Below are 16,459 nucleotides of genomic sequence, written 5' to 3'. Positions count from 1 at the left end.
CTCATCATCAACATTCTAATCACAACAACCAAGGTGGCTACTTCAATCATCAGTAGTCCTGACGCCCTCAACACACAAACCAACAAAGAGTTGTTTGCCAACTATGTGATAAAGTCGGTTATTCTACAAAGGTCTGTCAATCTTGACCCAGACTTCCTGCTCAATCACATTGGCCTCAAGTAAATCTCATGACTACCCCAAACACTAGTGATCATAATTGGATTGTGGACTCTGGCGCATCCCACCACATCACCTCTGATCTCCAGAACTTGTCCATCCACAACAACTATAGTGGAAATAAGGATATCATCATCGGTGATGGTAAAAGATTTCCTATTACTCATACTGGTTCCACACTGCTTAATTCACCTACTACAACTTTTATACTCGATGATGTTTTGTGTGCACCTCACATTAAACGCAATCTCATTTATGTTTTTCTTAATTTTGCAAACAAAATAATACCTCCATTGAATTCTTTCCCAACTCTTTTTTGGTCAAGAATTTGAGCACGGGGGTATCCTTGGTCCAAAGTCAGAGTAAGGACAATGTTTATAAATGACCGTCGGTTCCATAAATAAACCAGCCCATGATCTGCTACTCTCTACAACAACACCATGATCGATATAGTTAGAAGTATTGTCCATGATGATTGTGTAATAAAAAATGCTTGAGACACTCCTTACGATGATGACACGATCAACACGACCCAAGTGCTCTCTACAATGTCAGCATGGCCTATATCCTTTAGGCATCTCCAAAGCACAATGGCCTATATCCTTTAGTGGACAAGAGCATTTGAAGTAGTTAATGCATCCTTCATAAACAAGAGCATCACTGGACAAGAGCATTTGAAGTATTTAATGCATCCTTCGTAAACAGGAGCATCGTAATATTCAATACATAACTCAGAGACATAAACATCTCAAATATGTGATATTCAATATAGGAAGATTGACATGTTGGAGGTAGATTGGGTGGTGACATGAACTTGAGTATTAGAGAGATCATGTCGAAAACCTCGTTCAACCTCAATCTTTATGTAGGTTAGTTGTAGGATGAGTATTCGAATCCACATCCATTCTAAAATGAGTGTTGAGTCTTCGAATTGGTCACATCAAATTTTTGTGCACATGGATCTAAATCGAATTTAGCTGATCTAAACATAACTTATAACTACTCTATCGATCATCACAAATAAATAATTTATATATTAATGATAAAGATATTTAGTCGTACAATACATAGGAGTAAGGGAACCAAGGATTTATAAGTCCCTATCATTTTTACCCTTAGAGATATCTTTTTAGATTAACTGTACGGGGATATGTAAATAGGGCAATTTCTCATCAACCTATAGGATCACATAAATGTTGTCATATCAGTCGGATAAATTGGATGATATAGTATCACATGGGCTTTGTATGATCACAAGAATCATGACTGCTGGGTGCACAAACAAAACCATGGAGAACTGTGGACGCCATTGATGCTCTGTTTATGTTCTTGATCTTTACTGAGGCTTGAAGAAACGTACGTCGATGCCTGTCTTCACCAGGTTCCATACGCCTGCGATCGTCAAGATGAGACTCAGGACCATGCCGGCGCTGCCCAGCACCCAGTTGATGTACCACATGGCGCTGTATCGCTCGGGTTTCTTGACGAGAATCCACATGAAGCATGGGTAAGCGAGGGTGACGGGCAATGCCATTCCCCCGATGAGGCCGGCGAGATCGGATAAGAAGGGGAAGGCCACGGCCATGAAGTAGGAGATGGCGGCGAAGAACGCTCGGAAGGCGGAGCGAAGCCAGCGCGGGCAGGGCCTGTTCTTCTTCTTGGTGTATCCCGCCTCCATGCTGTCGAAGATGGGCATGGCGTAGATCTGGAAGCAGCTGAGGCAGTTGACGACGACGAGCAACGCCGTCAAACCCAGAAGAATTCTGGAGGTGTCCTTGCCGTGGAACGCGTACAGAGCAGTCAGCATCCCGTTCGAAGGTATCTGCCACCCACACCGAACATATATCAGAAGCCTCCTCACAGTAGTCAATGAGAACATCATGTGTTTCTTCTGGATTTACCATGTTGCCGTAAGCCCAGAAACCACCGATTGCTATGGGGTACAAACAGAATGCTATTATCAGGTATGCTGCCTTCACTCCTCTCCACATCGGTACCCGGGAAGGATGCTTCAGACTTGACGGCATCGTCGCCTGAAGAAGAAGAAGAAGATGATGATGATGTCGATGAAGAAGAAGAAGAGAGGAGGAGGAGGAGGAGGAGGAGGAGGAGGAGGGTGACATCACCTGGATCTCGAGAACAAGATTGTGGCCTCTGAAAGCAAAGGCAATTATTCCCAGAGCGTTTAGGATTCCCAGCACTCGGTCGACATCGGATTTGGCTTCAACCGGGTGGTAGGAGACTCCGGGTAGCCTGCCCTTGCTCACGGAGATGACCCAAATCAAGGTGCAGTAGGTGACGGCGGTGACGGAGCCGATCAGAGAAACTCCCGCTATGGAGTTGAGGTTGGGGAGCTGCGACAGGACCACCGCGAGGCAGGTGAAGACCAGGTACCATTCTGCGGTCGTCAGTGGCTTGGAATCGCACGTTGCGCCGCAGACGATCTCGAAGAAGAGCTTCGTGGCTCCCCCACCCACGATTATGATGGCAGTGCATATCCCAGCCGAGAGATAGAAGATGGGAAACAGGGCCAGCCATTTCCCCAGCTTCGCACCTGAGAAGATACACAGCAAGCAGCAGGGTGATGCGGCCGTCGAAGTGATGGTTCGGAAGTGCGAGTTAGGGAGGCTCAGCTCACCGAAGGTGGCTTCCGCCAAATGCATGTATCTGCAGTAGCGAGTTCCGGGGACTGATTCGTGGAGTTGGACGAGCAACCAGAGCGTGTAGAGTTGCCAGGCAAATGCCACGGACAAGCACAGAATTCCCCATGTCCTGAGAAAATTAGCGAAGGCTTAGTGATGTCTGGGAATCGAGCACGGGCGTCTGTGTTTTAGGAATCGTACGTACCAGCTGAGGAAGGTGAAGGCGAGGGGTAAAACCAGGGCTTGGAAGCCTATACCGGAGCTGAGGGTGTGGAAGGCAGAGTAGTAGGCGTTGCCGTTGCGGGACTCGGTGATGGGGAGCCAGGCGTCGTGGGGGTCGAGCTTGGTGAGATGGCCGATGTCCTCCAGGTACGCCCGCATGTTGACGATGGCCCGGCGCATGGGGCTGGCGAGCGGCGTCCGCGCGAACCGCGGCGTCCGTGGCGTCCGTGGCGTCGCGGAATGGAGCAGCGGAGACCTCGTGAGAGAGGGGGAGTGGAGCTGGGACGGCGGCGCAGACACCGGCGGCCGCGGCGTGGCGGGGATGGAGTGCAGCTCGCTCGCCCTCGGCGTCTGGGACGTCGGAGAATGGAGCAGCGGCGACCTCGTGAACGAGGGGGAGTGGAGCTGCGACGGCGGCCCCGATACCGGCGGCCGTGGCGTGGCGGGGATGGAGTGCAGCTCGCTCGCCCTCGGCGTCTGGGGCGTCGGCGAGTGGAGCATCGGCGACCTCGTGAGCGAAGGCGAGTGGAGCTGGGACGGTGGCCCCGACACCGGCGGCCGTGGGGTCTTGGGGATGGAGAGCAGCTCGCTCATCTCCTTCACCTCCTCCACCTCCTCCATGGCTTGCCTTCCTCCGCTCTGCTTCTGCCCTCGTGGTCGTACTGAGTTGGTAGGGAAATGCAGGATTTAAGCGGAAGGGGGGAGGGGGTTGGTGAGCCATAGCTGCTCGCCTGCCGCCGAGGACCACAAAAAGCTTCTCGCCAATGCTTTGCTTTGCCGGTGGCTGTTGGCAGTTGACTTAGGCAGCCACCACGGTCAAAGGAAGTGAAGCGGTCCCACATCAGACGAAGCCGACGCCGTGGCAGACAGGGAGAAGAGATCACGCTGATGGATTTGCCGGGTTACCGGATGGTGGCTGGCTCGTCTCACTAACCCGACCCTGACCATGTGTGAAACAGAGGACCCGGAAGTCAAATGCCAATTATGACTTGGGTATTTAGGAAGCAGACCGGATGGATTTGAAGCATGTGGCCATCGCATTGATATGATGATTAGCCGTGGTAGGTGGTGATTTAGTAATACGTCTAACATAGCTTGGTGGATTTGGTTGAGGAATCGGGTCGGATTTGGATCCGATAAGCTGGTCGATGTAGCCTGAATGTGAAATGAAAGTAACTTGCTTTGGCGGCGCCAAACAACAGAGAAGTGAGTTTTCATTTAAAGTGAAATGGAAAGGACAATATTGTCGACATAATTAATGCTATAAATTACAATAAACTAACCTTGTAATAAATAATGGATGCGGACCCCGGTGGCTATAAAGAAAGGCTGAGGTTGGTGGATATTCTGATCATGTTAGCTGAATTATATATATGACGATTTTTTTGGAAAGTCATCTTTTTTTTACTTTTCTTAGAAGGTGCCTTTGCTTTTATTTTTTTTAGATTATTTTCTTATTTTCACTTGTCATTGTTCGTCATTTGTCGTTCGTCGTTCCTTACAGTCTCCATTCTGTTGTGAGGTTTTATCATCTTCACGTTGCTTACGAAGATCCTGATGTCATCCTTGCTACCTCTATGAGGCCCTTCGTTGTTGTTTTCATCCCCTCAGTTTTGCTCAAGGAGGCTTAGACGTAATCCTTGATGCCTCATCACTATTCTTCTTAGTCCCGCAAGGCCTCTCGTCGTTGTTCTCATAGTTATCTTTGTCCCTATTCGACGAACCTAAGGTTGTGGCAGCGTGGTCGATACAGCTCGGTCCGACTGTTGACGTCTAGGACCATCTTAGGGACGAAGGTCTCACATGATCGGGTCGAGGTCGGATTCGGTGGGGATGCATCTCTTTCACGAGCTCGTCCGCCTTTATCAACCTCGGGTTCCTGCACACAGGCTTGGGTCGGGATGGGGGGTGATCCCGACTTAGGTCCCTCCAAAGCTCAAGTTAGTAATATGCCAATGTTTCAAATGCACCTTGTCAGATGCTAGCGCGTTGCGACGGGGTTGGTCGGTGCTGCACCAAACAACATGAGGAGAGGACAGCTGTCATCTTAGATTTCTGGTGGCGCATCCGATGTGGCACTACATCCTCCTCCCGAGGTCCCATACTCGGGCTAACATGGCAGGGATCGAGTCCTCATGGGGTAATTCATGATATGCCCTATCACTTCTCCCCCCCCCAACAAGTCATGCCTCGGGATCCTTGTGAGGAGTTGAGGGTGCGACTGGGTTGTTACAATTGCGATCAAGTAGCAACTGGGCAAGGTATCGCTCGTGAAACCACTGGCTGAATTGCGTGCCTCGGGAAAAGACTGATCCTGCAAGCTGAGCTACTCAACTCGGGCAATGGATGGACCGATTTGACGAGGCGTTGCGTGGCTTGGGCAAAGACTAATCTTGTTGGCTAAGTTACTCAACTTGGGCACTGGATTGACTGATTGGAAAAGGTGTTGCTCGTGTGACTACTGGCTAAGTTGTGTGGCTCAAGCAAAGGTTGATCCTGCTAAGACTGATCCTACGAGCCGAGCTACTCAACTCAGGCACTGGATGGACTGTTTGGACGAGGCGTTGCTCGTACGACTACTGGCCGAGTTGCGTGGCTTGGGCAAAGGTTGATCCTGCTAAGACTGATCCTATGAGCCAAGCTACTCAACTTGGGCATTGGATGGACTGATTGGACGAGGCGTTGCTCGTGCGACTACTGGCTGAGTTGCACGACTCGGACAAAGGTTGATCCCGTTGGCCAAGCTACTCAACTCGGGCACTGGATGGATTGATTGCACAAGGCGTTGCTCATGCAATTACTAGCCAAGTTATGCGGCTCAAGTAAAGACTGATCCTACTGGCCGAGCTACTCAACTCAGGCACTGGATGGACTGATTGGACGAGGTGTTGCTCTTACGACTATTGGCCAAGTTGTGCGGCTCGGGTAAAGACTGATCCTGCTGGCCCAGCTACTCAACTCGGGCACTGGATGGACTGATTTGATGAGGCATTGTGTGGCTCGAGCAAAGACTGATCTTGCTAGCCAAGCTACCCAACTCGGGCACTGGATGGACTAATTGGACAAGGCGTTGCTCGTGCGACTACTGGTCGAGTTGCGCGGCTCAAGCAAAGGCTGATCCTACTAAGACTGATCCTATTGGCCGAGCTACTCTACTCGGGCACTGGATGGATTGATTGGATGAGGCATTGCTTGTGCGACTACTGGTCGAGTTGTGCGGCTCGGGCAAAGACTGATCCTACTGGCCGACCTACTCAACTCGGGCACTAGATGGACTGATTGGACGAGGTGTTGCTCGTGCGACTATTGGTCAAGTTATGCGGCTCGGGCAAAGACTGATCCTATTGGCCAAGCTACTCAACTCGGGCACTAGACAGACTGATTGGACAAGGCATCGCTCGTGCGACTATTGGTCGAGTTGCCCGGCTCGAGCAAAGGTTGATCCTGCTAAGACTAATCCTGCTAGCTGAGCTACTTAACTCGGGCACTAGACGGACTGATTGGACGAGGCGTCGCTCGTGCGACAACTAGCCGAGTTGCACGGCTCGGGCAGAACTGATCATGTTGGCCGAGCTACTCAACTCGAGCACTAGATGGACTGATTGGATGAGGCATTGCTCGTGCGACTATTGGCCAAGTTGATACTTGGCCGAATTTGTTTGTGCTTCATTGTATTATGTGTTTTTGGTGGGAAATTTTTTGGCAGCTTATGGGTTTTTGGCAAGAACCCGATGAATTTGGGGGGATATGGGGAGTTACGCTACATTAGATGCTGAGATTACTTCTCGCCTCGGGGTGCCCAAACGTCGATTGGTGGTGGCGGGTTTCTTCTTTATAAACCCTTAACTGTGAACTATGGTGGCATTGTTCAATCGTTGTTTTTCTGCTCATGCCTCGGATCGTTGCTCCTTACCTTAAGGTCGGGATGTCTTTGTCTTCCTCCTCTTTGGGTCAGTCGGTTCTCGAGGTCAACAACTCGGGTTCCAGTAGTTCTAGGATAGAGGAAACCAGTTCCTCATCAAGCGACTTGCCCTTGGAGTATTCGAAGGCCTTCCTGGCCCTTCAAGTGATGAGATCGTGGCACGATGTCGATTCGGTGGTGATCGAGGAACTCTTAGGTCCGATTCGGGATAGTTATAGTATCCCGAAGAATTATGGGCTTCATGCTCCGCGTCCTGGTCAGTGTCCTTACGACCCGTTTCCCAACGGGTTTGGGTTGACCACGTATGCTCTAGAGGGGTGGCTGTAGTTTCCGTTGCACCCAGTTATCGAAGAATGCCTCCACTGGTGGGGTATCTCACCATCCTAGATGGCGCCAAACTCTTGGTGTTATATAGTGGTTTTCCTCGGGGAGTGTCATGGTGCGGGGATCGAGCCGATCTAAATTCTTTTCTTAGCCTGCTTTCGCTTGTGCAAAGGGCGAGGTGGGCATTGCTTGACTCCCTAAAGTGGCTTTAAGATTAGTGGGGCACCCTCCAACAACAAGGGGTGGAAAACTCGTCATCTCTTTGTGAGCTGTAGTTGGGGGTAGGGGTTTTGCGTCGGATGGACTTCCCGAGCCATTAACAATGTACCCTCGTTTCTTTTGCATGAAGAGACCGAGCGCGTGAAGTGATTAAGAGAGATCCTATCCTCCTCTTGGGCAATTAGGGAAATATCCGAGGAGTGGCTAGTCGAAGCGGGATTAAACCCAGCCCCTAGGGGTACGGTCGGATTTGTTCTTGGAGTGCTTCTTTCATTTTTGGCATGTCTTACTAATCAAACCTTTGTTCGTAAAAATGGTGAACCTCCGGATTCTGAAGGGGATGCCTCGCCCTTCGACCGTGGCGCAGCCGACTTGGGAGTGTGAAGGATCCGACCCTGGGGTTCCTTCGAAGAAGAGCACACTGGCGCATGGGTCAAAGTCACCCAGGGAGCCGGAGGTGGGTCGGTCGAAGAAGAAGGCTAAGGTCGGCACCCGGAAGGTGTCCGAGGGCATGGTGACCCGCGAAGTAGTGGCCCAAGGGATGTGTGAGTTGGGTGGTGGCTCCTAGGGTGAGGGTTTGGCATGTGTGCGGGAGAGGGAGCCTACCAAATCTCCCAGTGAAGGTCCCTCAAGAAGGTCGTTAGTCCACCCGAAGTCGATGCGGGACTTGTGTCGCATTCAGGCTCGCTTCGAGGGAGAGCCCTTTCAAGCCCTCTGTTGAATCTTAAATTTTGATGATGAAATCAATTGTAATTTATTTGATCTAATCTATATATTGAAAAAAGTGTGCAGGATTAACTACGATAGCAGTAAGACATAAAGCATGTGTTGTGCCAGAGTCAAGATCGAGATCAACCGAGAGTTCGTCGGAAGTCCGGACGTTCGCCAGAAGTTCTACCAGAACCAACCGAGAAGTCCAGGAGCTTGCCAAAGAAGCTCGTCAGAACTTGCCAAGAAGATCGTCGTAAAGTCTAGGAGCTTGCTAGGAGTTTGCCGGAGCATTGCCGAGAGTTCATCGGATGTTCACCGAAAGTATGCTGGAAGCTTGTCGAAAGAGCAATTGATGCACCGAAATAAGAAGAGCTATGATCATATCTTAATTATCATAATTAGAGAGTAAATTAAGTTAGGATTGAGAGGTAATCCCAGTAACTTAACTAGGGGTCAACTAGACCCTTAACAGGGCTGATTTGGGTTGATTGAACTACTCAATTAGCCCCTGAAAATATGGTCGACAGTGGCACCGCCCAGAAGACCCAAATTAGGCGGTGGTACCGTCGGCAATTATTGCTTCCAGCGATGGTACCACCCATGTCAGGCGGTCTCTGAGCTCTGTTAGGCGGTGGTACCACCCAGTGTTAGACTACAGGCGGTAGTACCGCCCAGTAATGGCGGTAGTACCGCTAGGACCCCGGAAATCCGAGATTAGACACTTTTTGGCTCCATTTTTGAAGCCATTGGGGCCTATAAAAACCCCACCATTTTCTGCATGAAAGGGCACGAAAGCATTGAGATAATCTTGAGTTGTTGGGGTGTAAAAGTGTTGTAAACAAGTGCTAGAGTTCTCCTCCTCCTTTTCTAAGTTTTGAGATCATTCAAGAGAGGTGTGAGACTTATAAGGGTTCTCTCCTAAACCCGTGAAAAGGAGAAAGCGCTGTAAAAGGTGGTTGGTCTTCATTTATTGAAGGAAGGCCTTTAGTGGAAGCTGGTGACCTCGTCGGAGGAGGAATCCGAAAGTGGATGTAGGTCACATTGACCGAACTACTCTAAAACTCGGTTTGCATTTACTTTGAGCAATTTACTTTTATAGCAAATTGCCTCTCCTCCTTACTGTGCTTTTACTACGCCTATGTCTCATATATGCTTTCAAGTAAACACCTTCCAAGATCGATTTTAATCATACAAAGATTTTACGAAACCGACACTTTTCATTTGTGCAATTTACATTACTGCAAATCTTCTTAATCTTCTCTTACACTTTTACGAAAAACTTTTAAGTTCAAATTCTCTCCGAAATGGATTGAATCAAAACCATTTTCGTCAAAATTAGTTTTAATCGAAACAAAGTCTTTCGAATTCGGAAAGTTTTCCCCTGCACTAATTCAGCCCCCCTCTTAGTGCCACTTTTGATCCTAACAATTAGTATCAGAGCAAGGTTCACTCTCGTTTGGTTTAAAACCCAAGAGAGATGACATTTGCTAGCAACCAAGAAGGTCATTCAATTACACATCCGCCCATGTTCAATGAGACGGATTACACATATTGGAAGACTAAAATGAGGATCTTCCTAATTTTAATAGATTTTGAGCTTTGAAATGTTGTTGAAAACAGTTTTCAAAAGTCTTCTCTTCCAATAAATGATTGGAATGAGTTGGAGAAGAAGACTTTCACTTGTGCAATTTACATTACTGCAAATCTCCTTAATCTTCTCTTACACTTTTACGAAAAGCTTTCAAGTTCAAATTCTCTCCGAAATGGATTGAATCAAAACCAATTTTCGTTGGAATCGGTTTTAATCGAAACAAAGTCTTTCGAATTCGAAAAGTTTTTTTACTGTACTAATTCACCCCCCCCTTAGTGTCGCTCTTGATCCTAACACCCTCAACATGGCCGACCTTATGGAGGAGGAGCCGGGGGCTCCCTATAGCATGAGATGGCCAACTCTCAAGGCTGAGGGTAGGATTTGGTCTGATGGGTTAGTGGCCCAAGAGTTCTCACGGGGGATGCTCCATCCGACACTAGCGAAGTGGTTATATTGTTCACCCTCCGTAGTGCTGATGGATCAGGCAGCCAAGTCCCTTGTGTTAGGATCGAGAGCACTAAGAGGGGGGGGGGTGAATTAGTGCAGCGGAAATCTTACAGTAATTTAAAACCGAAAGCTGCGTTCGTCCGATAAAAAACGATTTCGATATAAAAGCAGAATCACAGTGCAGTTTGCGTCTAAGCGCAGTTTTGCGTCTAAGCGCAGTTTGCGTCTAAACACAGTTTGCGTCTAAGCACAGTTTGCGTCAAAGCGCAGTTTGCGTCTAAACTCAGTTTTACGTCCAAACGCAGTTTTACGTCTAAACGCAGTTTTACGTCTAAACGCAGTTTTGCGTCTAAATGCAATTTTACGTCTAAACGCAGTTTTACGTCTAAACGCAGTTTTACGTCTAAATGCAGTTTTACGTCTAAACGCAGTTTTACGTCTAAACGCAGTTTTATGTCTAAACGTAATTTTACGTCTAAATGTAGTTTTGCGTCTAAAAGCAGTTTTGAACCTTGAAAAGCGTTTTACGTAGAAAGCAATTTGCAGTTATAAATGGAATCCGAATGTAAGCGTAAACTGCAGTGTGAAGATCGTACGAAAACACGATTTACGTTTGAATGCAGATTCTGAAAGATCAGAGCTTAGAAACTCGTTCGTAAAGGCGCAGAGGGCAGTAGCAATGTAGGAGGTTTGCAGTAATGATAAAGTGCTCAAGGTAAAAGCAAACCAGAGATTTAGAGTGGTTCGGTCAGTCTTGACCTACTCCACTTTTGGCTTCCTCCTCCGACGAGGTCACCGACGTCAACTAGCTGCCTTCCTTCAATGGGCGAAGGCTAACTGCCCTTTTACAGTTTCTCTCCTTTTGACAGGCTCAGGAGACAACCTTTACAGATCCTTTCTCTCCTCACTTTACAACTCAAGACTTGAAGAACAGAAGGAGGAGAACTTTAGGACTTTACACAAATTTGAGCTCTTAGAATCACTGAAAAGATCAAGAATTCGGTGTGGATCTGTATCCTTTCAGTGTTGAATGGGTGGGGTATTTATAGGCCCCAACCCAATTCAAATTTGGAGCTCAAAACGATCAAATCCCGGAATTCCGGGATCAGGCGGTTGCACCTCTTGACTGGAGAGGTTGCACCGCCTGGCAGAGCTCGAAGACTGAGCTCAGGCGGATGCACCTCTCTGTCAGGGGTGGTTGCACCTTTCTGCCAGAGCTCGAAGACCGAGCTCAGGCGGTGCATCTCCTGACCAGAGAGGTTGCTCCTCTCTGCCAGAGCTCGAAGACCGAGCTCGGTGGTTGCACCTCTTGGCAGAGCTCGAAACTTGAGCTCTGGCGGTGCTACCTCTTGACAGAGGAGGTTGCACCGCCCAGTCTCGCTTGGAGACTGAGCCCTGGGCGGTTGCACCTCTTGGCTGGGGCGGTTGCACCGCCCAGTCTCGCTGGGAGACATATCCTGGGCGGTTGCACCTCTTGGCTGGGGCGGTTGCACCGCCCAGTCTTCGCTGGAAGACATAGCCTGGGCGGTGCTACCTCCAACCCTGGCGGTGGCACCTCTTTCACTATTCCAGCTCACTTGGTTTGGCTCCAAACTTGGTCCAAACCAGTCCGAACTTGGGCCTAATTGGCCCCTACTTGGGTTATAGGATTAACACCTAATCCTAACCCTAATTAACGTGCTAACTATGAATTTAAAGATATTTTCTAAGCTATTACAAAGTCCGCAAGTCAAGACTTCTTCTGGCGAGCTTCCGGCAAACTTCCGGCGGTCTTCCGATGAATTCTCGGAAACCATTCTGCGGACTCCCGGCAAGCTCCTAGACTTCACGATTTGATCTTAGCGAGTTTCAACGAGCTTCGTCGGCAAGCTCCGATCTTTCTCGGCGAGCTCCGCGAACTTCCAACGAACCTTCCGGCGAGCTTCCGAAAAAGCCTTCGGCAAGCTCCCAACTCATTCTCGGCTAGTTCCGGTAGCATTCCCGACGAACCTTCGGACTTCCGTCGAACTCTCGAACTCGCAACAAATCCTTCGCGCTTGACTCCGACACTTTGTTTCACTTTATGTCTTCATCGTTATCATAGTTAATCCTGCACAACAAAACAAAACTTCGATCGAGACAATTAATCCTAAGCAATTAACCAAGTTGTCCGACATGTCATTGGTCCCTCGACGCTTCGTCCGATTCTTTGGCGCATCATCCTCTCCTGCAGCCTATTGCCCAATCGGCCAGTTGACTCCGCAACTCCGATATCCTTGGCACAATACCCGCTCTTCTTGGCCCGATGCCCGAGTCCACGGCCCGAAGCCTTCTGTCGATACGTCGACCGATCCACCGGCCCGACGTCCAATCTTCTGACACGTTCCTTCGGCACAACATGATTTTCCTGCTTTAATTGTCTCATCCTGATCGAAGCATCCTGCGTCACTCAAAACGCAGATTAAATCATAAACATATATCAAGTAGTTTCATCATCAAAATACGAGATTCAACACCTTGTTTGGGTAAGTTCGATGCTTTTCTTGCTATTGTTCGTCTAGAATCATGTGCTGACATCGATTCTCATGTAAGGCCAACATTACACCATGGCCTTGATCAGCCACGTTTATGATGCCGGTAGGGTGATCGAACGTATGGGTGAGATGAACTCAAGCCTTCGTCAGGAGATCGAGGAGTTGAAAGGTGGGCCCGGTCCAACGACCGTGGCGGCGACCGAGTAACATGCCATAGATTTGGAAGCCGAAGTCGAACGGTTGAAGGCCAAGCTGGGCAACTCCCAACACCAATTGAAGGAGAGTCGAGGGTGAGTTCGGGACCTGGATGACAAGCTACTGACCTTCTCACGGAATGCCGAAGCTGCGTGGTATGCATCCCAAGCGATGAAAGTAACTTTAGCTGAGGAACATCAGGTGGCACCTGAAAGAGTGAAGGAGGCTATTTCTGAATACAAGAAGTCCCCAAGGTTTGAGCTTGGTCTAGTGAGGTCGGGCCAAGTGACTTATGAATTCGGGTATTGAGTTGCGCTTGCTCACTTTCGGGCGAAGTACCCTGACCTGGAGGTGGAGTTGGACCCCATCACCGATCTTCCTAAGGACCAGAGTGTCGGGATGCCAGACAAGGTTCCTTTTGATGACAGCCTAGAGCCTCCCTTGAGTTGAGGGATCCTTTCTCCTTCTCTTTTTTATTTGTCTCTCAATCGGGTTGGGTTTTTGAGTTGTAATGCCTTGACCGAGCATAATGTACATGCCCTTTGACTATGGAAAACATGTTTATGTTTTTGACATACCAACGTGTCTAAGGATAAAACTTCTTGAGATTTGCGGCATTCCACGTCTTCGGGAGAGGTTTTCCTTCTATGGTTTCGAGGTGGTAAGTTCCCTCTCGGGCCACATCGTAAACCCAATACAGTCCTTCCCAATTTGGAGCTAGTTTTCCTCTAGTTTAGGTCGGGTCGCTTATTTGGCATGGGCAGACTCTATGGTTGTAAAGTCGGGCCACGACCTTCTTGTATGCCAAGTTGTGGAGGTGCGTCTCGACCCTTCTTTCTTCAAGCAGGTCGATGTTTTCCCAGAGGCCTTCCTTCGAGGCATCTTCTTCGAAATCTTCGACGCGTAGGGTAGGGAACACCATTTCAGGTGGAAGGACCGCCTCGGTCCCGTATGCTAAACAGAATGGGGATTCCCTTATGGCTGTTTTGGGGGTGGTCCGAGACGCCCATAGAATGCTCAGGAGCTCATCGACCGAAGCCCCGCGAGCCCTAGTCACCATTTTCTTCAATCCCTCCAGGATGGCCCGATTTGCAGGTTCGGCCTGGTAGTTAGTTTGGGGGCATGCGACCGAGTTGAACTTTAATTGTTTCCCATCGGATTAGCAATAGGCTTTGAATTTGGTGTAGTTGAACTAGGCTCCATTGTCGATGATGGTGGCCCTTGGGATCTTGAACCGGGTAATGATATTCTTCCAGATGAATCCCTCCACCTGCTTTTCTGAGATGGATGCCAGTGGCTCAGCCTCAATCCACTTTGTGAAGTAATCGACCCCGACTATGAGGAGTCTCCTTTGTCCAGATGCGGGAGGAAAGGGCCCAAGGTGGTCGAGCCCCCATTGGGCAAAAGACCAGGCAGCGTCTATCGAGGTGAGAGGAACTGCGGGCTAGTATTGTATTCGGGCATGCTTATGGCATTGCTAGCATCATTGGACGTATGACCACGCATCCTGAAGCAGGGTTGGCCAGTAATATCCCTGCTTGAGGATTTTGAAGGCTAAGGTCCAATCGCCGGTGTGTTCCCCGCAAATGCCTTCATGGACCTGAGCTAGGACCATTTCGGTCTCAAGCGGCTCCAAGCAGTGTAAGAGGGGTTGAGAGAAGGCTTTTTGGTATAGTTTTCCACTGACTTCATAATACCATGCTTCGGTGCCCTAGAGTCGGCGGGCAGCGCTTGGGTCATCAGGTTGCGTTTCTTCCCTTTTATAACGGAGGATCTTATCCATCTAATTTGGGATGACTTTGGTTGCAGTGACAGTCTCGGTTGGGATAATCAGGGCTGAGAGGACTTTAGTTCTCGGGACGAGCTCCCCCGGGCTACGGGAGGAGGCTAGTCTGGCTAGGGCATTAGCCTGTACGTTCTGGGCGCATGGTATTCTTTCAACTGAGAGGCGATTGAAACAGCCAGCAAGTCATCTTGCTTCAGCCAAGTATCATGCCATGGTTGGGTCTCGGGCTTCGTAGCTGTCGTTGATGTGGCCCACTACCAGCTGTGAGTCACTGAAGGCCTTCAGGTCTTGGATGTGCATTTATAGGACGAGTCGTAGCCCCGAGAGAAATGCCTCGTATTTGGCTTCGTTGTTAGTAGCTTTAAACTCTAGTCGGAGTGTCTGTTTGTATGTCTCACCCTACGAGCTTTTAAGGATGAGCCTCGCCCTTGCTCCTCCCGAGGCCACAAACCCATCTACATACAGGGACCAGGTGCGTTCGGTATGTTCCTAATGAATAATTAAATCATTAAGCATGGTACCAAAACTTTTAACATTTTTATTACGTCTTACATCATTATATATTATTAAATCATCAAACATGATTTCATTAAACATAAAATATTTTCAATCAAAATCAAAATCATTATGTTTGTAATGTAATTTTCTTTTTAAATGAATCTAATTTTTCATGCTCTAATACCAACTGTTATGATCGAGTCAACATTAAGAGGGGGGTGAATTAGTGCAGCGATAAAAATCATGTCGAGTCGAAAATCTCGTTAGATAAAATTATTTCGGAAAGATGTTAAACTTGAAAGTATACGAAAGCGTAGTGAAAGTAAAAAAGCAAAATTGAAATACAAACCAAATTTTATAGTGGTTCGGACGTCGTGATCTACATCTACTCTCAATTCCTCTTCACTCGAGGCCACTAGCTTTCACTACCGATCTTCTTTCAACGGGCAAAGATCAACTACCCTACTACACCCATCTTCTCCTTTTTCATAGGTTTAGGAGACAATCTTTTACAAGCACTCACTCCTCCCTAAATAGAATTCTAAACTTTAGAACTAGAGGAGGGGATTTCTCAAGTGATTGCTATAGTGTTTTCCCACGTTTAAGTTCGCTATGCTTGTGTTTATTAACCAGGATGAGAGGGGTACTTATAGGCTCCAAATGGATTCAAACTTGGAGCCAAAACTAATCTCATCTTGGGTCTTCCGGGTACTAGTGGTATCACCGCTAGTGCGATACCACTGCCTGTAGCACTGACACTGGGCGGTACCACCGCCTAGTTTAGCGGTACCACCACTTGACACGCCCTCAGAGACTGTGCCACTGACGATTCCACCTGTTGGGTTAGTATTTGGGCCTTTCACTTGGCCCAACACAACCCAAACTTAGGCTCAATTGGCCTCTAATTGAGTTAGTTCAATTCCAACCCAATTACACCTAAAACCTACTTCGATCTAGATAATTATTATAAATTTAAATCAAATATTGTTTGACATGTCATTGGTTCATCGATACCTCATCCGATTCTTCGGCGTATCGTCCTCTCTTACGGCCTATTGCCCAATCGGCTAGTTGACCTCTGCAACTTCGATTTCCTTAGTGTAATTTTCGCTCTTCTTGGTTTGATGCCTGAACCCATGGCCCGATGCCTTCTACCGATAAGTCAATCGATCCTTCAGCTCGACGTTCAATCTTCTGACATGTTCCACTCCG

The 16,459-nt window shown here is 48.4% G+C and overlaps 1 protein-coding gene across 1 annotated transcript; it reads right to left on the bottom strand.

Moving 5' to 3' along the window:
- Positions 1–1,362: 1,362 nt before the first annotated feature.
- On the bottom strand, positions 1,363–3,724 carry LOC135619188 (lysine histidine transporter-like 8). Its single transcript, XM_065120951.1, has 5 exons — positions 3,025–3,724; positions 2,816–2,949; positions 2,304–2,731; positions 2,079–2,210; positions 1,363–1,999 (listed from the first exon to the last, which is right to left on the bottom strand). Exons 1-5 carry the CDS (start codon positions 3,660–3,662, stop codon positions 1,514–1,516), a joined length of 1,818 nt encoding a protein of 605 aa, XP_064977023.1. The 5' UTR covers positions 3,663–3,724; the 3' UTR covers positions 1,363–1,513.
- Positions 3,725–16,459: the final 12,735 nt, after the last annotated feature.

This window comes from Musa acuminata, chromosome BXJ2-8 (genome assembly GCF_036884655.1).
Source record: "Musa acuminata AAA Group cultivar baxijiao chromosome BXJ2-8, Cavendish_Baxijiao_AAA, whole genome shotgun sequence".
NCBI lineage: Eukaryota > Viridiplantae > Streptophyta > Magnoliopsida > Zingiberales > Musaceae > Musa > Musa acuminata.
This window is presented reverse-complemented; position numbering and strand designations above follow the sequence as displayed.